The sequence below is a fragment of the Peromyscus leucopus genome, chromosome 1, assembly GCF_004664715.2.
Source record: "Peromyscus leucopus breed LL Stock chromosome 1, UCI_PerLeu_2.1, whole genome shotgun sequence".
Taxonomy (NCBI): Eukaryota; Metazoa; Chordata; class Mammalia; order Rodentia; family Cricetidae; genus Peromyscus; species Peromyscus leucopus.
The window spans coordinates 171704603-171726459 of NC_051063.1; the positions used below are offsets into that span (position 1 = coordinate 171704603).

At 53.8% G+C, this 21857-nt stretch overlaps 1 protein-coding gene across 3 annotated transcripts; it reads left to right on the forward strand.

The window, feature by feature from the left end:
* Window positions 1–12997: 12997 nt before the first annotated feature.
* Irgc (immunity related GTPase cinema) lies at window positions 12998–16971 on the forward strand. Of its 3 annotated transcripts, none has more exons than XM_037201562.1 (2): window positions 12998–13100; window positions 15425–16915. In XM_037201562.1, the coding sequence occupies exon 2, from the start codon at window positions 15483–15485 to the stop codon at window positions 16875–16877; it is 1395 nt and encodes a 464-aa protein (XP_037057457.1). In that variant the 5' UTR covers window positions 12998–13100; window positions 15425–15482; the 3' UTR covers window positions 16878–16915. The 3 variants fall into 3 exon arrangements, with proteins under 3 accessions (XP_037057457.1, XP_037057458.1, XP_028749700.1); XM_037201563.1 differs by having other exon boundaries at window positions 13008–13100; window positions 15474–16917; XM_028893867.2 differs by having other exon boundaries at window positions 13015–13241; window positions 15425–16971.
* The last annotated feature ends 4886 nt before the right edge of the window (window positions 16972–21857 follow it).

The window sequence follows — 21857 nt, forward strand, 5'->3', positions numbered from 1 at the left end:
ATGTGTGTGTATGTGTGTATGTATGTGTATGTATGTGTATGCATGTATGTATGTATGTGTATGTATGTATGTATGTGTGTGTGTATGTATGTGTGTATGTATGTATGTGTGTGTATGTATGTATGTGTGTATGTATGTATGTATGTGTGTGTGTATGTATGTGTGTATGTATGTATGCATGGGCTAGAGGAAAGGTGTAGTGAAGTAGAAGGATATAGAGTTTGGGGGGCTAGTGGTTCTCCTCTCCATCAACTAGAGATAGAACCCAAGGTTTTAAGTATGCTCACCAAGAGATATACCACTGAGCCACACCCCAGCCCCTCACTGGGGGATTCTAGGCAGGGGCTCTACCACTGAGCCACACCCCAGCCCCTCACTGGGGGATTCTAGGCAGGGGCTCTACCACTGAGCCACACCCCAGCCCCTCACTGGGGGATTCTAGGTATGTGCTCTACCTCAATTACAACCTGACTCCCCTGAGGTTGTTTTTGTTTGTGTTTTGAACAGGGTCTCACTATGCAGCCCAAGCTGGCCTCCCACTCAGAGATCCGCCTGCATCTGCCTCTTGAGTGCTGGGATTAAAGGCGTGGGCCACCACACCTGGCCTCTTCTCGGGTTTTCCACATTACAGAAATAAAAACATTTTGCTTTCGTGCGGTCCATCAAATCCTCTACAAACTAGTGCATACTTGTTTCAGGACATCGATACAGGCTGCCACACTGTGAGCTCACCCACAGCTCTGATGAAGCAGAGGAAGAAGATGAAGCTGTACAAGAGGAGGAGGTGTGAACAGCAGCCTGGGGAGGTGGGGGTCGTAGATTCTGTCAGTATCAAACTAAGGGAAAGCACACACATAAGGGAGAAAAATCACAAGGAAGGGGGCAGCTGAGAGCAGCCTCTAGGTCAAGAGCTAGAAGTTTCCAGTGAGCTCTCACCAAGGACAGGGATACTGTTCATGTGCAGAGTATACACGTGTGCAAAGTGAGTCTGTGAGAGGTGTGTGTGTGTGTGTGCAAGGCGGGCACACGTGCTGGTGTGAACTTCTGCTTGGGTATGACCCCTAATTCCCTCCCTTACCCTTGCCTCAGGCCACCCGAATGCCTCTCTCCATGTTCCCAGCTCCCGCAACCTGTGCAGGGACCTGGAGGCGACCCAGAGGCACCAGAGCTCCCAGGCTACCTGCTGGCCTGTGGGACACACTGCAAAGTCAATCCATGGCCCAGGTCTAGGCACAGGGCCACCCAAATGTGCTCCCGGTCAGTCGGTCACCTTTGTGCTATCCTAAAGAGTCTCCCTGGTCCCATTGGCAGGGAGGCCCCTCATCCCCTCCTGTTGCTATGGAGAACTGCTGAGGCCTGGCAGCCCCTGGGGACAGTGGGGACGTCCGGCTGGACTTCCTGTCTGGGACTAAGGTTTCCTTCTGGCAAGCTAAGCCTTCTTTTCTGACCTCATGACCCCAAAGGCTGACTTTTCCTTTAGAGCCCCTTAGAGCTGAGCTGTGGGAAGACTGTGCCTCCCACATCCAGGATGGGTTTCCCCACTTCAGCTAATTTAATCAAGAAAATCCCTCACCCGTTCCCCAGGGCTGTCAGGTTCTTAGCAGATCTCAGATTCAGTGACGTTAACAAGGACTTGGAGACGGTGTGATAGTCGGGGAGACAGAGGACAAAGGGAAGCATAGACAATATGCGGGGTGGGCTGTATTTTATGGAGAAGCAGCCAAGAGGGACAGAACAGCCGCCAAAGACATGCAGGTTTTAGGGGTTCGGGTTTTGTGTTGGTGTCTTTGAGACAGGGCCTCACTCTGTACCCCTGGCTGGCCTCCAACTCACAGAGACCTGCTTGCCTCTGCTTCCAGAGTGCTGGGATTAAAGCCATGGGCCACCACCGCCACCAACTCAGAGTAGGACATTCTAAGGCAGAGGGAACTATGCGTGCAAAGGCCCGGGGCAGGTCGAATAGGACAGTTAACATTACATAATGAGAGACTAGAGAGAGGCATCCCACTGAGGCCACAGCTGGGGTCCGGTGTGGCGATACATTGTGTACCCCAATAAAGCTTGCCTGAGGATCAGAGAAGCAGAGCAAGCCACAGCCAACCTCACCTCACCAGCTCCTCAGCCCATCCTGTTTCCTGACTGAAAGCCTCTAAGTCCTCACCCGAAAGGGTCTCAGCTGAACTGCGTTAGTTCCTGTTTCCTCACACCTTATATAACTTCCTCCGCCCTGCCATCACTTCCTGGGATTAAAGGCGTGTGTGTTTCCCAGTGCTGGGGTTAAAGGCATGTGCCACCACTGCCTGGCTCTGTTTCCAGTGTGGCCTTGAACTCACAGAGATCCAGACAGATCTCTGCCTCCCGAGTGATAGGATCAAGGGTGTGTGTGCTCCCACTGTCTGGCCTCTATGTCTAATCTAGTGGCTGGCTCTGTCCTCTGATCCTCAGGCAAGCTTTATTGGGGTACACAATATATCACTACAGTCCAGCCTCTAAGAGCCTTTCCCCCGGGGTTCCAGAAGAGACGCTGCCAGCGGCAAGAATTAATGAATCTAAGGACACCAAGCTCTGTAGTCCATTCACTTTATTCTTCTGAGACAAAATTCTGTCTACACAGCTTCCCTTCTGTTCTCCTCCTGGGCTCCTGTCCGTCCCTTTTCCTCCTGTCCTCTCACGGTTCTAAGCTCTTTCCGTCTCCTCCTCATCTCCATCTTCGTTCCTCCTCCTCTTCCTGCCCAGTCTAACTCCCATGATCGGCGATACTCCGGCTCCTCCGCTTTCTGGTTGCGCAGGGCAAGTGTACTGGGTCGCTAGTGACCTGTGCCACAGCTAGTGATGTACCTGGTATGTAAAAAGCCCTTTTGTTCCGAGCAGTTGTTGGAGGGGAAGTCGGGGAGTGCCATTTGGGCTCATAGGAGAAAGAAAGGTTTAAGCTTAAAACAAGACTCTGTACCTAATATCGGCCTGGCTCTGGCGGCTGCCTCAGAATGGATATTTACCTTATTTCAGGGGAGTGGCGGGTGGTCTGGAATGTTAGTTGTATCGGGAAAAACTGTGCCCAAAGGATGATCAAAACACAGTGCTCTAGGAATAGAAAAGCTGCAACACGCGAAAAATTCATAGCAGGAAACGGCTAATATTCAAAAGCCAGTATCACCAAGACGCCTTAAGACTTGGCTTTATCCTCTGGAAGGTATTAGCTTTTTTTTTTTCTTTTTTCTTTTTTTAAATTTATTTATTAAATTTAATTTAACATATCAGCCACGGATTCCCTTGTTCTCCCCCCTCGCACCGGGTATTAGCTTTTGGCATAGTCAGCTGAATTCCTACTTCATACTTCTGTGGCCCGCAGCAGCAGAGTCCTAAGAAACCTGTCTTTCTGCTCTGTTGTCCTCACTGTGTTGACGTCACCTCACGAGGGCCACAGCCTCCAAACTGGGCTCTGATGCACCGTACCCAAAACTGGAAGAAAGAGCCCTCGTTATTGCCTTCCCATTACACACACACACACACACACACACACACACACACACACACACACACACACAGCTGTGCAGGCTTTCTCCTGAGCCTCCCTGGCCAGACTTGAGCCAGCCAGTACCTAGCAAGGTGGTGGAGTTATCCTACTTGACTTAGAATCACCCAGGTCCGCTCCCAGAAGATGGCTCAGTGGGTAAAGACACCTGTCTGATAAGCCTGAGGATCAGAGTTCAATTCCTGGGACCCACATAACTCCTGCACTTCTATGGTGAGATGGGAAAACCTTCTGGAAGCTTGTGGGCCAGCTAGCCTGGAACATGAAGCCCAGCAACAGAAAACAGACAGACCCTGCTTCCTAAGGTAGAAGGTGAGCACGCACTCCTGAGAGTTGTCCCACACACAGAAGCCATGATCCGAGTGCGCTCATCCACACAGACACACATTAAATTTTAAATTTGTCTTTATTTTATGTGTATGGCCATTTTGTCTGTATGCATCTGTTTGTACACCATGTGTGTGCAGTGCCCCTGGAGGCCAGAAGGGGGCGGCAGATCTCCCAGAACTGGAATTACAGAGGGTTGTTATGCACCATGTGGTTGCTGGGAATTGAACCCTGGTCCTCTGGAAGAGCAGCCAGGGCTCTTCACTGCTGAGCCATCTCTCCAGCCCTCCCCTACTGCATACCAGTCTGTGTGTGTGTGTGTGTGTGTGTGTGTGTGTGTGTGTGTGTGTGTGTGTGTGTGTATACACACACGCACATGCACACGCACACGCACACACGCACGCACGCAAAGACCAAGACTAGGGGTACTGGTGAGATGGCTCCATACAACCCATGGCTCCTGCTGCTGAGCCTGATGACCTGACTTTATTTCCTGAAACCTCCCGAAGCTAAGGCCTCTGACTTCCATACACAGACAGACAGACAGACATAGATACACAGTGCGAGACCGAAACAGGAGCAACATACCTTGCACATTATGGATTGTATTAGGCCCCATACCTTATGAAAATAGCTTTCTATTTAAGAAAATGTTTCCGTTTCTTAAATCTGATGTAACCTGCCAAACAGGTGACCCCACTTACATGATGTTCATCCTTGTCTTCCTCTTTCATTGTGTTTTGTTACAACCTCTAACAGCCAATTCTCTCGCCCCTGTAAGCACGCTTACAGCTGTTAACCTTTGACCTCTCCCCCCATAAAAGGGACCTCAAAAGGCCAGGAGGAGCTGCTCTCCAATATCTCAAATTAGGCTGAGACAGGGGCCGACCAGTCCTGGGTGCACCTCTAAAATAAAGCTCACTTAAACCGGATAATTGTGGGACCGGTCTTTCTCGTGATTTTCAGGTTTAACAATAGATAGAGCAAGGCAGTGGTGGGGCACGGCTTTAATCCCGGTACTGGGGAGGCAGAGGCAGGTGGAGTGTGTGAATTTGAGGTCCCTACAGAGGGAATTCCAGGGCAACCAGGTCTATTATTACACAGAAAAACCCTGTCTTGAAAACAATATAGCTAGATGGATGGATGCTACAAAAATAAACAGGCAAACAAGTCCATTCTCTGGTCTTCCAGAAAGTCCCCACCTGTCTGTTAGCAGAAGTTTCTCTTAGAAATGGCATAAAGGGGGATAGATGAGCAGGAACCAGTTCAAAACCCCAGGCTTCCCCAGTGCTGAGATCAAATGTACGCCACCAGAACTGACTGGCTCCCCACCTTCCCTTTTCTCTCTTCCCAGCACCTCATGGGAATCCTCCAAGTCTTCGGCTCCCACCCTCACCCCACCCCCAGTCCTCAGCTGTGAGGCGTGAGCCTCATGACCAGGCCTGGATGTACTGACATTCACTCTGTCGTCTCCGTATGGAGAGGGGTTCACACAGCTTCCTTTTCTGCCTTCCTTGGGTGAGGACTCATGCCATTTCCTTTCATCTCCCTCCCACGAGGAGAGATGTTGCTGTAAACGCCCTGATGACGTCTGTTCCTTTTCTGCATGTCACAAATAATTTCCAGTAAATCTTAAAAGCTTGGATGACATACCCCTCCCATGCATTGAAAGAAAACCCTAGCTGGGTGTGGTGGAGCGTGCCTATCATTCTGGGAGGTGGAGGCAGGAGGATCAGGAGGGAGAGAAGAAAAAAAAAAAAAGAAAGGAGATGTGGGTGGGGGTGGGGGGAGATGAGGGAGACAGAACAGAAGGGAGGGAGACAAGGAAGCCCTAAAATGTACAGAAGAGGGCTGGAGAGACGGCTCAATGGTTACGAGTGCTTGCTGCTCTCCAGAGGACCCAGGTTCAATCCCCAGCACCCACAGAGGTTTACAACCACCTGTAACTCGGCCCTCATCAGAGGCTATGAAGCTCTCTTGTGGCCTCCTGTGGCATTGCACAGAGGCTGTGTTCAGCTGGTGCCTCCTCACGGCTGCAATGTGCTAGCCAGCTTTGGGTCGTATAGCAGGGCTATCCCTTCCTGGCATTAGTCCAGGGAGGCAGCCTGGCCTCTTCCACAGCAGGTCAGGGTGCCAAGAAAATTACAGAGCCAGTGCCGCTCACGGGCTAGAACTGAAGTCCCGGAACTGATGACAGCAAGCCCCAAGGACAGCTCAAAACTCAAGAGAAGGCCCCTCCGCGTCTCCTGGGAAGCACGGCATTGCCCACAGGGAGGAAGGGAGTCACGCGTGGTAACGGAAAGGGCAGGCACCCTGCAGCGCTCCAGCCCCATCCCCTTCCCCTCGATTGCCTGTTCTTCTTTTCTCTCACTACTTGGCTTCATTTTAACTATTTTACCATCTCTATCTTTCAAGAATATAAGCTCCACAAAAACAAGGGCTAACCTGGGCTACATAGTGAGTTTCAGGACAGCCTGAGAAATAGGCTTCTTCACTACTGTGCCCTTGTGTTCCTGGCACCTATACAGCAGTCAGGGTTTGAATGAATGAATGAATGAATGAGTGAAACCCTGGAGGCTGATTTCATGTACACACACACACACACACACACACACACACACACCTGTAATTCCAGGCCCCAGAAGGTGCTGGCAGGAGGATCAGAGTTCAAGGTCATCTTTTGCTACCTGGCTCAAAGTCAGCCTGGACTAAAAGAGATCTTGTCAACAAAAGAAAGAGAGGAAGAAAGAAAGGAGGAGGAGGGGCCCCAAGGGAAAGAAAAAAGACTGAAAAGACGTTCTACAGCGTGAACACCCAGGACCGGTACAGCCCGGCAGGGCTGGATGGCTGGCGAGGGAGAGACTGTGGCTCACATTGTACAAACGTGCTCACGGAAGTGCTCCAGGATTTGTTGTCGTTGTTGGCTCTTGTTTTATTGTGTGTGTGTGTGTGCGTGCGTGCGTGCGTGCGTGCGTGCGTGCGTGCGTGTGTGTGTGTGTGTGTGTGTGTGTGTGTGTGTGTGTGTGTGTGTAGGTCGGGAGGACCACTTCTGTGGAGTGTGGGTTCTCTCCTGGGGGTCCATCTCAGGCCTCCATGTTTGCTTGGCCAGTGCCTTTGTCCGCTGAGATACCTCACCCTCTCACTATTCCTCCTGTTTTGGTTTGAGAAGGTGTCTCACTGTGTAGCCCTGGCTGTCCCGGAACTCCCTCTGTAGCCCAGGCTGGCCACTGCCTCCTGAGTGCCGGGATTAAAGGCAAGGGCCTCCACTCCCGGCCAGAGGCCATTCGTTTTTGATACAGGGCTCACTGTGTAGCCCAGGCTGGCCTTGTATTCTCAATCCTACCATCTCTGCCTCCCGCGTACTGGCATAACCGGCATGCGCCACTCTCTATTTTTACACACACAGGACTGATGTGTGATAAGGATCTGTGTTCTCTAAATAAGTTCCCGAGAGCTCTTTCAGCTGTCCTGGAATACACATTTGAAGTGATAAGGAAATGTCATGTTGTGGTTTTATTGGCAGCATTATTTTTTTTTCCTTTGTCAGCGGGATCAAAAAAGGACGTATCCGGCAACCACAGGCGCCTTAGATTTGATTGTGTGTGGAAGGATGGGATGAGTAAATATGTCACTCTCCTCTGTCTCTCTCGTCCCTCCTGAACTCAGTTCCTCCTCCTCCTCCCCGCCTCCTCGCCAGCCTCTCTTCCCCTCTTCCTTCCATCTTTCTGGTGCTGATGACGGAACCCAAGCGCCCCTGCATGCTAATCACACACTCCAAGGCCGCGCTCTGAAAAAATGCTAAATGAAGTAGAAACAGTTTAAATGTGGGCTGGGGAGATAGCCAAGTAAGAGTCCTTGCTAGTCAAGCATGAGGATCTGAGTTCAAATCTCAACACCCATGTATGAACTGGACGTGGCTACTTGAGATTGACCAGTGGGTTAGAGCGGCCGGCTAGTCGCCCTAGGGATCCTCCTGCCTCCATCTCCCAAGCGCTTGGATGACAGGTGTGAGCATCGGGCTGATCTTGTTTGCATGTTTCTTCTTCTACAAAATTACATTCTGTGTGTGTGTGTGCACACGTGTGCATGTGTGTGTAGGTGGGAGTGTGTGTGTGTGTGTGTGTGTGTGCATGTGTGTGTACGTGTTGCCAAGGTGCACGTAGGGAAGCCAGAGGACAGGTTGTGGGAACTGGTTTTCTCTATCTACCTTGTGGGACCAAATCCAGGTTATCCGCCTTGCCAGCAAACACCCTTATCCAGTGAGCCGTTTTTTTTCTCCGAGACAGGGTTTCTCTGTGCAGCCCTGGCTGCCCTGGCTCTCGCTCTGTAGCCCAGGCTGGCCTCGAACTCACAGAGATCCGCCTGCCTCTGCTTCCCAAGTGCTGGGATTAACAGTGTGCACCACCACTGCCCAGCACCACGAAGCCATCTTGACAGTCCCTTTTCTTTTCACGTGCGTGTGTGTGTGTGTGTGTGTGTGTGTGTGTGTGTGGTGTGCATGTGTGTCCACATATGTGTTTCCTAGTGCTTGATTTCAAGCCCTCACACTTGCTAGGCCAGTGCCTATCACTGAGATAAGTCCCCCAACTCCTGTTTAGCTTTTAAAAATTTATTTTTATAAGATTCCTAAAAAGAGTTTTGTGCCGGGCGGTGGTGGCGCACGCCTTTAATCCCAGCACTCGGGAGGCAGAGGCAGGCGGATCTTTGTGAGTTCGAGGCCAGCCTGGGCTACCAAGTGAGTACCAGGAAAGGCGCAAAGCTACACAGAGAAACCCTGTCTCGAAACCCCCCCCCCCAAAAAAAAAAGAGTTTTGTTTGCTGGCCAGTGGTGGCGCACGCCTTTAATCCCAGCACTCGGGAGGCAGAGGCAGATCTCTGTGAGCTCAAGGCCAGCCTGGGCTACAGAACAAGTTCTAGGACAGGATCCAAAACTACACAGAGAAACCCTGTCTGGAAAACAAACAAACAAACAAAAACCACAACCAAACAAAAAAGACTTTTGTTTGTATTTTTAATTATTTTATATGTATGGGTGTTTTGCCTGCATGCACACATGTGCTCCATGTATTTATGTGGTGTTCATGGAGGTCAGGAGTGTGTCAGAGCCACTGGACCGGAGATTCAAACATTAGGGAGTTGCCATGAGGATGCTGGGAACGGAACCCAAGTCCTCTGTCAAAGCAGCCAGTGCTCTTAACCTCGGAGCTGTCTCTCCAGCCACATGGTTTGCGCATCTGCAGATCTGCGGACAATTCTGTGTCTGCCGGTCTTTCAGAATCCCCCCTTCCCCTCATGGGCCTTACACGTGTCTGTGAGTTTGAGGAAGGAGGCTTGGGGACTCGCCACAGTCTGCTCAGTGTCGGGGAACGTCTGAGACTATTTTTGACTGTGTCTCTGCAGCCTGCCAGTCAGCAGGATCCCACGGAGCAGGCAGCTGCTGCCCGGGGTTTGGAAATGTTGGACAGGGTGGGCGGCAGCCACTCCTGCCCTAGCTCCAGCCACTCTGTGCCCTCTGGGGCCTCTGTCCTCACCCCCGCAGGCTCCTCAGATGGCCAGAATGGACCTTTGAGTTGTTAGAAGCCTGAGGTGCATCCTAGGAACCGCGCAGGAGGAGGAAGACCCTTGGAGCCTGGCTGGGAAAATGCTGTGAGACCCCGGACTGGAGGGTAGACAGGACTGCAGCTTGAGATCAGCAGGTTCTGAGGGCAGCTGGAGTCCTGAGCCCCTCGCCGGTGGATGTCCTGGCCCCACTCATTTTTTTGTGGTATCTGGCACTGATCCTAGGGGTTTACATGTGTGGGGCAAGTACTCTACCGCTGAGCTACATCCCAGCCCTCTCTTTAGTCTTGGTCATAATTAATTTTTGATTTTTGTTCCTTTGAGGATATGGTCTCATGCTAGCCCGGCTTGACCTGGATTTGACCCTGAAATCTGTGGTGGTATCTTGTGTGCCCTAATTAGCCTCCCTGAGGATCAGAGGACAGAGCCAGACACTAGTTCTTACCTCTCCAAAGTCCTCAGCCTGAAGAGAGTGAGTTCCTGCTTCCTCACGCCTTATATACCTTTCTCGCCCAGACATCACGTCCTGGGATTATAGGTGTGTGTGCTTCCCAGTACTGGGATTAAAGGCATGTGCCGCCACTGCCTGGCTCTGTTTCCAGTGTGGCCTTGAACTCACAGAGATCCAGACTCCGCTTCCTGAGTGATAGGATTAAGGGTGTGTGCCCCCACTGTCTGGCCTCTGTGTCTAATCTCGAGGCTGACTCTGTCCTCCGATCTCCAGGCAAGTTTATTAGGGTACATCCTATATCACCACAGTAACCAAGGCTTGCTTTGGATTCATGGCTACGCTCTTACCTTCGCCTGCCGAGTGCTGGAACCACAGGCGTGAGGCGTCACGGCTGCTTTGCTTTCTATTTTGAGACAGGTATCAGTCAGTTGCCTGGGCTGACCTTGAAGTCTCTCAGTAGACCTTTCCCTCCCCTCTGGGGACGGAACCCCAGGCTTGTGCACTCTAGGCAAATGCCTGGCCACCGAGTCTCCCTCATTCCGTGTCTTTCAGCATCACGTGATTCACAGGCCTCTAGCTCCAAGCCTGTCCATTCTCTGTGCCCAGCGCTTCTGATCTCCCACTGTCCATTCCATTTCACCTGCTCTTTCTGGGAGCCCTCGACCCCCCTCCGCCCCCTTCCCCCTGAAGCGGTCCTTGCCTCGGCCCATCTGCTGGCTCACACCTCTCTGCTTTCTCTTAGCTTGTTTGGAGGCAAAGTCTCACAGGGTCCAGGCTGGCCTCAAACTTGCTGAGTGACCAAGGATGCCTTTGAGTTCCCGATCCCCCTGCCTCCTCCTCTCAAGTGCTGGGGTCACAGGCATGCGCTACCACAAACAATTCATGTCTGCTTTCATTTCCCATGTAACCTGCATGCGGCTTCACAGGGTGACAGAGGAGACCATGAGAAAGGCATGGTGGACGCGGTCCCTGAGCTAAGACTGACGGGGTGGGGGGTAGGACAGGACACGTGTAGAGACGGGAGGCAGAAGGCAAGGCTCAGTGCCCTGTCTGGTGGCCTCCATCCAGAGCCGCTGTGGTCTGCCGGTGCTACAGCTAGAAGCAGGTACCAAGCTTTGCTTACGGTGTGTGTGTGCGTGTGTGTGTGCGTGTGTATGTGCGTGTGTGTGCGCGTGCGTGTGTGCGTGTGTGTGCGCGTGCGTGCGTGTGCACGTGTGTGCACACGTGTCTGTGTGTGTGCGTGTGTGTGTGTGTGTGTGTGCGTGTGTGTGTGTGTGTGTGTGTGTGTGTAAGCTAGCTGAAGCACAGCCTCACGCGTCATCCGCCTGCCTCCTTTGAGACCAGGACCACTCATGGGTCTTTGCTATACTAATTGAGATTTGCTGGCCAGCAAACCCCAGCAATTCTCTGTCTTCGTGTCTCCAGTGTTAGGGTTACCAGTGCCCCCCACCACACCCGGCATTGTGTACACGGGTTCTGAGGATTGAACTCGGGTCCTTGTGCTTGCAAGGTAAACACTTTACAGACTGAGATGTTCTCCCTCTGCCTCCACCTTCCCACTGACCAGTGTGTGTGTGTGTGTGTGTGTGCGTGTGTGTGTGTGTGTGTGTAGGGTTGTATGTGGTGTGTGTGTGTGTGTGTGTGTGTGTGTATGTATGTGTGGGGTGTGTGGTGTGTGTGTGGGGTGTAGTGTGTGGGGTGTGTGAGTGTGTGTGTATGTGTGGTGTGTGTGTGGGTGTATGTGTGGTGTGTGTATATGTGTGATGTGTGGGTGTGTGTATGTGTGGTGTGGGTGTGGGGTGTGTGTGTGGGGTGTATATGTGTGGGGTGTTTGGGTGTGTGTGTGTATGGTGTATGTGGTATGTGTGTGTATGTTTGGTGGGGTGGGGTGTGTGTATATGTGTGGTGTGTGTGTGGTGTGTGTGGTGTGTGGGGTGTGTGTGGGGTGTATGTGTGGTGTGTGTGGGGTGTGTGGGTTGTGCGTGTGTGTGTGTATGTGTGGTGCGTGTGTGGGGTGTGTATGTGGGTGTGTGTGTGGTGTGTGTGGGGTGTGTGGGGTGTGTGTGTGGTGTGTGTGGGGGGGTGTATGTTTGGTGGGGTGGGGTGTGTGTATATGTGTGGTGTGTGTGTGTGGTGTATTTGGGGTGTGTGGGGTGTGTATGGTGTGTGTGTGTGTGTGTATGTGTGGTGTGTGTGTTTTGAGACAAGGTCTCAAGTAGCCCAGATTGGGCTCCAACTCACTATGCAGGGAGGCTGCCCTGAACATGGGATCTGTTGCTCCCGCACTGGGATGGCAGGCATGAGCCATGGAAGGCAGGCCCTTCCCTGTCATTGCCCACTTCCTCCTGTCCCAGCCCCTGCTAGCCAAGCTGATACCCACTCCCAGTCCACGTCCCAGTCCACACGTGGCGCGAGAGGAGCATACGCTGCGTGGATGATGACAGGCTGGCGAGCAGCCCGCTGAAGAGTTCCCTGGAGCCTCAGATGTCCATGCTGTTCATTTAGGACTTTGTCCTGGGGGTGATGGAGACCACAGAGTTTCTCTTTTTGATTGGGGGTGGCTTGTTATATATATATTATTATATGTTATATATTATATATGTTATTATATTATGTATGTTATATATAATTTCATTTATTATAGGGTTTCATGAATCCCAGGCTGGCCTCAAAACTTGCTATGTGGGTTGGGGATTTAGTTCAGTGGTAGAGCGCTTGCCTAGCAAGCACAAGGCCCTGGGGTTCGGTCCTCAGCTCTGAAGAAAAAAAAACAAAAAAAAAAACTTGCTATGTAGCCAAGGATGGCCTTGACCTTTGACCCTTCTGCTTCCAACTACCGAGTGCTGCTTTACTGGCCATGTGCCACAATGCTGGGTGTACCTGGTGCTAAGGATGAAACCTTAGCCTAACCATGCTAGCCTAACCTCTGTCCACTGCGCCCCATCCTCATCCCACAGGGGGCTCTGAACAGGTGAGTCTGTGAGAAAAGGTCCCTCTGGAGGGCCGGAGGTGGCCCCGTACGGTGGCTCTAGAGGCATCTGGGGTGGGAGGCCCTGCTCCCTGGGGTCCTGCCTGCTGATGTCATCATCTCATTATTGCATGGCGCCCAGCTGACCAATGGACTGAGGCTCACTGTTACAATGGGCCCTAGCAACAGGTTGTGAGCTTGGGCTGTGAGGACGCCCCACCAGCGGGGAGAGTGTGAGGGGAAAGGGAGAGCCTGCGGGTCAGGTGAGTCCCTGAGGGGCCGGGCTCTCCAGCTGGGCCCTGCAGGTCAGTGCACAGAAACCCGGGTTTCCAAAAGTCCCCACCTGAACCCCATCACCACTGCTCTGCCTTTGGCTTCTGGGACCTGTCCCAGGTCACACTGAGGTAGGTTATGGAGCGGGCCTGGGAAGGGGTGGGTAAAGCCGAGGCAGGAGAGTCAGCCGGTGGGGGGGGGCAGCGCAGGAGGAGGTGGGGGACACAGGAGGGCCAAAGGGGAGGAGGATGTGGCAGAGGGGGAGAGGGGTGAAGGGGCCCATGGATCTGGACTAGAGTCCCGGCTGTGCCTCTGAGCCTAGGGCGATATCTGAGATATCCCTTGGGCTATCCGGGTCCAGGTGCCTCTCCTGGCCAGACGAAGTGGGCTCCTGATTGCAAGGGTGTCACGAGATTTCACTATTTATTTGGAGGGTGTGTGTGTGTGTGTGTGTGTGTGTGTGTGTGTGTGTGTGTGTAGAGCGGGGTTGCTTTTTTTGTTTGTTTGTTTGAGGCAGGACCTCAGTCTGTAGCCCAGGCTTGCCTTGAAATGATGGTCATTTCCCTGACGTGGCCTCCTAAGTGTTGGGATGACAGGCCTGTGCCACCACATCTGGGTGAGTGGCTGGATTTCCGAGGTCGTGGGCCACGTGGTTCGGGGTGACAGTGAGGCGGTGTGGGGAGACACCGTCAGCAGGCATCAGGAGATCTGAGGAGACAGGGGAGCGGGCCTGGCCAGGCTGCCATGGCCGGGGTGGGGAGGGGGTGAAGGGGAGCTTACAGGCTGAATGAGGAGCATCCTCACTGTTGACTGGGGGAGGCAGAGTAACAGAGGTAGGATTAAGAGGCCTTTCGGGGTGGCTCAGAGCAGGCACTCAGGGCGCAGGAGGACAGAGGCCCAAAGTCACAAGCCAGGCCTGGGGGGCAGGCGGAATTCTCGCAGTCCCAGTGCTTGGGAGGCTAAGGTGAGAGAGGTGCTGTGAGGTAGAGGCTAGCCTGGGCTACACAGCCAGACCTTGTCTTTTAAAAAAGGAAGTCGTAGGCCACAGATACTAATCATGACCCTGGCCGCTAACAGCAGCGCCTGCTGTGTGCCTGGCATTGTTCCATTCACCTCGTAGCTCACTGGAGTCTCCCACTCTCGGGAGACATTCTGTTGTGAGGATGGTCACAGCCACCTCTCACAGACCCACCTCTCACAGACCCGAGGGAGGCAGTCCTGGGCCAGGATGTGGCAGAGGTGACCCTGTTACCTCACACTGGCTCCTGGTGACCACAGCGGTTGAGTAGTGACTCTCCAGCTTGGCCAGAGCCACAGTCCAGGTCCTGCCACCCAGTGTGGGAGGCCTGGCCTCAGTGAGACCGGACCGCTCTGGCTCAAATATTTGAAAGCATCAGCTAGGCATCGGAGCTCATGCCTGTTAGTGCCAGCACTCAGGAGAATCACTGTGATTCCAGGACAGCCTGGGCTACACAGTGAGTTGTGGGCCAGCCTGAGTCACGTAGTGAGACCCTGTCTCAACCCAGATACTGTAAGGCATCCTCAGGTTTTGGTCTCAGCAGGCCATCCGGCCTCACTCTGGGCACAGGGAACATATCCCTCACAAAGTTGTGTCCTTCCTAGGTTACTCAGAGACCACTGACAGTGTCTCAGTAGGCTGTTTGAAGATTCTGCCCATTAACTATAGAGGCAAACAGGCACAGAGTGGTGTCGATTTTGTTCCAGGTCACACAGCAAGTCAGTGGCCCAGGTGGAAAGTGAACCCGGGCCTTTGACATGTCAGAGTCCTTTAACTCTTGCCAAATGGATCTTGGGTCTTGTTTTGAGGCAGGGTTACATGTAGCCCTGGCTAGCCTTGAACTCTCCCCATGTAGATGAGGATGCCCTTCAAATTGATCCTCCTACCTCCAGTTCCCAAGGGCTGGGAATACAGGTGTGAGTGACCACACTTGGCTTGTTATTATGGTTGTTTTTGAGAGAGTCTCACTATGAAGCCTTGGCTGGCCTGGAAAACTCTTACGTAGATCAGGCTGGCCTCGAACTCCTATAGATCTGTCTGCCCCAGGCTCCCAGTATTAGAACTAAAAGTGTGTGTCACCACATCTGGGCATTGCTGTTTTGAGACAGACTGTGTATCCCAAGCTATCCTGGAACTCATGGCGATCCTCCTGCCTCAAGCTCTACCGTGCTGGATTACAGGTGAGAGCCAGCTCTTGAGGAAGGGGGAGCTGGTGGTAGTCTAAAGAGTCTCCTTTCACCTCCTCCACATCTGTCCGAGCGCTTGACATTTGAACGTCTCCCATCTCCCCTGCAGACGCTGAGGAGTCACACATCCCGTCACTGTCCCCCATCTTCCTGTCCAGCTCTGAACCATGGCAACTTCCAGGTTGCCCTCCGTGCCTGAGGAGGAGACCACCATCCTCATGGCCAAGGAAGAGCTGGAGGCCCTGCGCTCGGCCTTTGAGTCTGGCGACATCCCTCAGGCCGCCTCTCGCCTCCGGGAGCTGCTGGCCAACACGGAGAGCACCCGGCTGGAGGTGGGCGTCACGGGTGAGTCCGGAGCCGGCAAGTCCTCCCTCATCAATGCCCTGCGTGGCCTGGGGGCCGAGGACCCTGGCGCAGCTCTCACCGGGGTCGTGGAGACCACCATGCAGCCTTCGCCTTACCCGCACCCACAGTTTCCCGACGTGACCCTGTGGGACCTGCCGGGGGCCGGTTCTCCAGGCTGCTCAGCAGACAAGTACCTGAAGCAGGTCGACTTCAGCCGCTATGACTTCTTCCTGCTCGTCTCCCCCCGCCGCTGCGGCGCCGTGGAGACCCGCCTGGCTGCGGAGATCCTGCGCCAGGGCAAGAAGTTCTACTTCGTGCGCACCAAGGTGGACGAGGATCTGGCGGCCACCCGCAGCCAGCGACCCTCGGGCTTCAGCGAGGCCGTGGTCCTCCAGGAGATCCGGGATCACTGCGCGGAGCGGCTGCGGGCAGCCGGTCTGAATGACCCCCGCATCTTCCTGGTGTCCAACCTGTCGCCAGCCCGCTATGACTTCCCGATGCTCGTGTCCACCTGGGAGCACGACCTGCCCGCCCACCGTCGCCACGCCGGCCTGCTGTCCCTGCCTGACATCTCGCTGGAGGCTCTGCAAAAGAAGAAGGACATGCTCCAAGAGCAGGTGCTCAAGACTGCCTTGGTGTCCGGGGTCATCCAGGCCCTGCCTGTCCCCGGACTGGCAGCCGCCTACGATGACGCCCTGCTCATCCGTTCTCTGCGCGGCTACCACCGCAGCTTCGGCCTAGACGACGACTCGCTGGCCAAGCTGGCCGAGCAGGTGGGCAAGCAGGCAGGGGACCTGCGCTCTGTCATCCGCTCCCCTCTGGCCAACGAGGTCTCTCCAGAGACCGTCCTGCGACTCTACTCGCAGTCCTCGGATGGCGCCATGCGGGTGGCCCGTGCCTTCGAGAGGGGCATCCCTGTGTTCGGCACGCTGGTGGCTGGGGGCATCAGCTTCGGCACCGTCTACACCATGCTCCAGGGCTGTCTCAATGAGATGGCCGAGGACGCCCAGCGCGTCCGCATCAAGGCCCTGGAGGAAGATGAGTCCCAGGCCGCCGAGGTGAGCTTGGAGGCGGCTGGTGACATCGGTGTGGAGAAGCGGGTCGCCGGGGAGGGAACCAGCGAGGAAGCCCCGCTGTCCACCCGCAGGAAGATCGGCCTCCTCCTCAAGTACGTTCTTGACAGCTGGAAGAGGCGTGATTTGCCGGAAGAGAAGTAAAGGCGCAGCCCCTCCCCCGCCCCGCCCCGCCCCGCCCCGCCCGCCCGCCGGCCTCACCTGCGAGCCAAGCCCTTAAAAACCATCATCAACCAAACAGGGCTACTGTGATCAACCCGAGAGCTGCAGTTGTTGGGCATGAGGTGGAGGGGTGACAAGAGTCTGCAGCGTGGGTGGGGAGCGAGTTATGGGGGCCACACAGGCCTGGATCTAGGGGTAAATACTGAATGTGGTAACACTACCCTGAGGACAGGGAGGCTGAGGGGTGGAGGGGTGCCCGGGGCTCCTCAGTAGTGTCTCACCCTGCTGCACCCCATGAGGCCAAGGGGGGGGGGGCTGTCAATTGCCTGGGAGGCTGTGTGTGTGTGTGTGTGGTGTGTCAGACAGAGACACAGAGAGACAGAGACAGACACAGAGAGAGTCAGAGACAGAGACACAGAGACACAGAGACAGACACAGAGAGAGACAGAGACACAGTCAGAGACACAGAGACACAGAGAGAGTCAGAGACAGAGAGAGTCAGAGACAGAGAGTCAGAGACAGAGAGACACAGAGACACAGAGAGACAGAGACAGACACAGAGAGAGAGAGAGAGAGACAGAGAGAGAGAGGACCTCCTGAGGTACTCTGTATTATAATTTGATGGTGGCCATGGAACCCCATGGGGCCTTGTTCTAAGCTTTGTCTACCCCTGAGATGCACACCCACTCCTTGTACTAAACTTTCACTCTCTTGTTCCATTCTGATAGCCCCAGAATCATAACCCAGAGACTACTTCTAGGAGTTAATAGGTACCCGGGAACTGAACCAGAGATGGGGTGGGGCAGGGCCTCTTGGGCCCCCTGATAGCAGGGAGCAGTGGTGGGCAAGGGTGGTAAGGAAAAGGAGGCCAGAAAGCCTGGGGCTTTCGTATGTGTGGGCATGCAATGCTCAGGGAGAGTGTGAGGAGGAAGGCGGATGGACCCCTCAGTAGCCTAGACTGAGCCTTTAGGCTTCAGCTGTCTGGGGTATCTGTGAGTGGGAGGGTGACTGTTTTTCCCCCAGTGGGCTAAATCTAGAGCTTCATGCTAGACAAGGTCTCTACTCACACCCCCAGCCCCTCACTGGGGGATTCTAGGCAGGGGCTCTACCACTGAGCCACACCCCCAGCCCCTCACTGGGGGATTTTAGGTAGGGGCTCCACCACTGAGCCACACCCCAGTCCTCACTGGGAATTCAGGGCAAGTGCTCTACAGCTGACCTACATCCCCATCTAGAATCCTATAATTCTCCATGATTTTGAGGTAGTGGATCTGCACAAAATACCTAAGCAAACCAACTTGAAGATCTAAGAGGATTCCTTTTGGCTCTCAGCCCATGATGCTTGGTTTCATAGCTGTAGACCTGTGGTGAGACATCACCTCTTGGCTCCAGCAGTACATGAAGGTGAGGCTGCTTACCTCATGGTACCCAGGAAACAGACACACACCAACTACATGTGGGCATGCCCATGTGCATGCACGAACAGACAGACACACACACCAAATCACACACCATCACCACCACCACCACCACGCCCTCCCACCCGCTACCCATTTCCTCCAAGCAGGCTCTGTGAGCTCTGATTCCCACTCCTACCCCTACAACCATATTATGAATCCATTAACGGAGCAACCCACTGATGCCTTCAGCCCCTTCATGACCCAGCCACATCCTAAAAGCTCCTCTCTAGAGACAAGGCCTTGCGTAGCCCGTCTTGATGTTGAACTACATCTTGAAGAATCCTGCATTTCCGACTCCTTCTGCCTCCACCTCCTGAGGGATGAGATTGCGGGGTGTGCACCACCACAACTGGTTAATGGGTGCTGGGGATGGAGCCGGGGCTTCCTGAATGCTGGGTGAGCATCCTACCAGCTGAGCCGCACCCCAGCCCCCCACCTCTGAACACTGCATTGAGGACCCATGCCTTCAATAGAGAGGACTTTTTGGTGGTGCATAAGACCCAAGCCATAGCAGCATGGTTGAGCATGGTCACTGGGATTAGGCTGAAGGGCTGGAGGGCTGGAGGGCACAATCTGGTGTTAGGGCGCTGTGTGTGGGGTGTGTCCGATAAAAACATGGATGTAGTCATGGATGTGACTGGTATGTATACCACAAAGGGTGAGACTGCCCTGCTCAAGTGTCCCAGGGAGATTAGGCTCCTAGGCACTTATTAGGGCTTCCCTCTGTGCGTGGTTCTTGGTGGCGGTCCCTCTGATGGTGGTATGCAAAAATGATCCGGCCTGGACTCAAGTCTGAACTCCCTATTAAGGGTCACAGTGTTCAGCCTACTAGAAAGCCGGGCAGTGGTGGCGCACGCCTTTAATCTCAGCACTCAGGAGGCAGAGGCAGGTGGATCTCTGTGAGTTCGAGGCCAATCTGGCCTACAGAGTGAGTTCCAGGACAGCCAGGGCTATTCAGAGTAAACCTGTATCAAAAAGTCATAAAAAAAACAAAAAAAAAAAAAATGAGTTGTTGGGAGTGCAGAAGTCTCACTGAGGCCTGGGCATTGTGAGGAAGCTGATTTGCAACTTGGTGCCCAGCGTGGCCAGCTTAGAATGGCCTGGAAATATCTGAAAGAAAGATTCGTTTTTCTGAGCTGCGGAGCCAGCGGTGTGGTCTGAACTTGGCAATGTGAGATGAGAAGTCAAATTTGTGGTTCACGGGAGGCAGAGAGGCAGGGGCAGGTGGATGGATGGGGATCAGCTGTCCCGTGACTGGTGGTTCCGGGGGAGACTCGGGGTCCTCCGCAGGCTGGGAAGCTCACAGCAAATGGAGGGTCCTGCAGGCCCTGTCCCGTGCAGAAGGAGGCTGGGCTGAGATCCAACCTGGCAGTTGCATCGTGGGAAACCTTCCAAGCTTCGTGAAGCTCCCAAGAAGGTTCTGGAGATTATACAAAGCAGGTGGCAGACAAGGATGTGGGACAAGGGAGCTGGGCTCACCCAAGTCGGTCCCATCTGCTTCCTGAAGATTCCCAGATCTGAGGATAGTTCTAACCTTGAGTGACCTGGCCTAGCAAACAGCCCCAGACCGAGAGTTCCCTTCTCCTGGAAGATTATGGGCTGCAGACCCTCTTTGCTTTGTAAAAGGGCTTTTCTCTCCCCCTCTTGATATGTGTGTGTGTGTGTGTGTGTGTGTGTGTGTGTGTGTGTGTGTGTGTGTATGTTACAGAGTGCACATGGAGGTCACAGGACAACTTGGTGAGTTAATTCTCTCCTCTGTCTTTACATTGGTCCTGGGCATTGAACTCGGGGCACCAGGCTTGTGTGCAGGTACCTTTGCCCAGAACTCCCCTTTTCCCAGGAGGCGCCTCTCCCTTGTTTTGTCTCTGCCAGAATTACTTAGGGGCACTCATGGCCCTCTCTGCACCAAAGGGCCTGTCTGTGTGTGGTGGGGCATGCCTATAATCGCAGCAGTCGGGAAGTGGAGGCAGGAGGATCAGGAGTTCAAGGTTGGCCTCAGCCACATAGGGAATCTGAACTGAGGCTGTACTTGGGGGTAGAAGCACTTGCCTTGCATGCTTGAGGTCCTGGGTTCAACCCCTAGAATGAGACAGAAACCTTTGAAGCCAGCCCAGATGACTCAAAAAATGCCTTAAGAGAAAACAAACAAACCAGCCACCAAAAGAAAAGCCCCAGCACGGGGCTGGAGAGAAAACTCCGTGGTTAAGAGTACTGGCTGCTCTTGCAGAAGACCTGGGTTTCAGTTCCTAGCACCCACACCGTGGCTCACAACTGTCTGTAACTCCAGTACCAGAGGATGCAGCACCCTCTACTGGCCTCCATGGGCACCAGACATGCACGTGATGTACAGATATACACGCAGGTGCTCACACTTATTAAAACAGCACAGGGGCTGGAGAGATGGCTCAGAGGTTAAGAGCACTGGCTGCTCCTCCAGAGGTCCTGAGTTCAATTCCCAGCATCCACAGCAACCACAACCATCTATAATGAGATCTGGTGCCCTCTTCTGGCCTGCAGACATACATGCAGGCAGAACACCGTATACATAATAAATAAATATTAAAAAAAATTAAAAAAACCAGCACAGACCTTCAGCGGGTCCCTTCCAAATCTATGCTCTAGATTAGCCCACGACTCTGTACCCTATGGATTGCTGACACCCCAGACTCGGGGTGTCCTGGCTCTGTGTGGGGCTGAGATGGAAGGGTTGGGAACCAGGAGCCAGATAGTCTCACCACAGTCTTAAAGTGCAGAGGGACAGAGTGGGTTTTTCCTTTATCATCTCTCTTCTGTTCCTTCAGCCAACGGGTCCCCACTTCCTGTCTCTGCCTCCATGTCTCCCTTCTCCACTCCATCCCCTCAGCTTCTTAGAGCCTTGTTCTGGGCCTGCAGCTCTCACCCCAGATACCTGCTTTGTTGGGTCAGGTCCAAGCCTCATTCCCCATAGGAAACAGAAGTGTGTGTGCATGTGCGTGTGCATGTGTGTGTGTGTGTGCGTGCGCGCGCACAGGCGTTGCTCAAACGTTTCTGTGGCTTCCCAGCCTGCTGTCCCAGGCCCTTCCTCTGCCCAAACCTCATCAACAGTAAATGCCTCCCTGAGACAGCACAGCTGAGGCCCCTGGGAACCTCCTCAACTGAAAACAGGCCCCTCCCTCCTTCCTCTCCAGCCCCTCCCTCCTTCCTCTCCAGCCCCTTGTAGGAAAGGGGGAGCAAAGGCTGCTGGGACGAGCAGGGATGTAACTCAGTTGTAGAATATTTGCCTATTAAATGCAAAGCCATGAGCTCAAATTCCAACACCGGGAAGGAAAGCTGAAGTTGAGGGAGGGCAGCGGGTAGGCCGCTTGCCTGGCACCCACAAAGTCGAGTACCATCCATCCCAGCACCCCGTGAGCTGAATGGCAGCGTGTGCCTATAACGCCTGCACTCAGCAGGCGGAGGCAGGCAGATCAGGTGCTCAGGGTCATCCTGGGCTACACACAAAGGACCTGTAATCCCACCGATG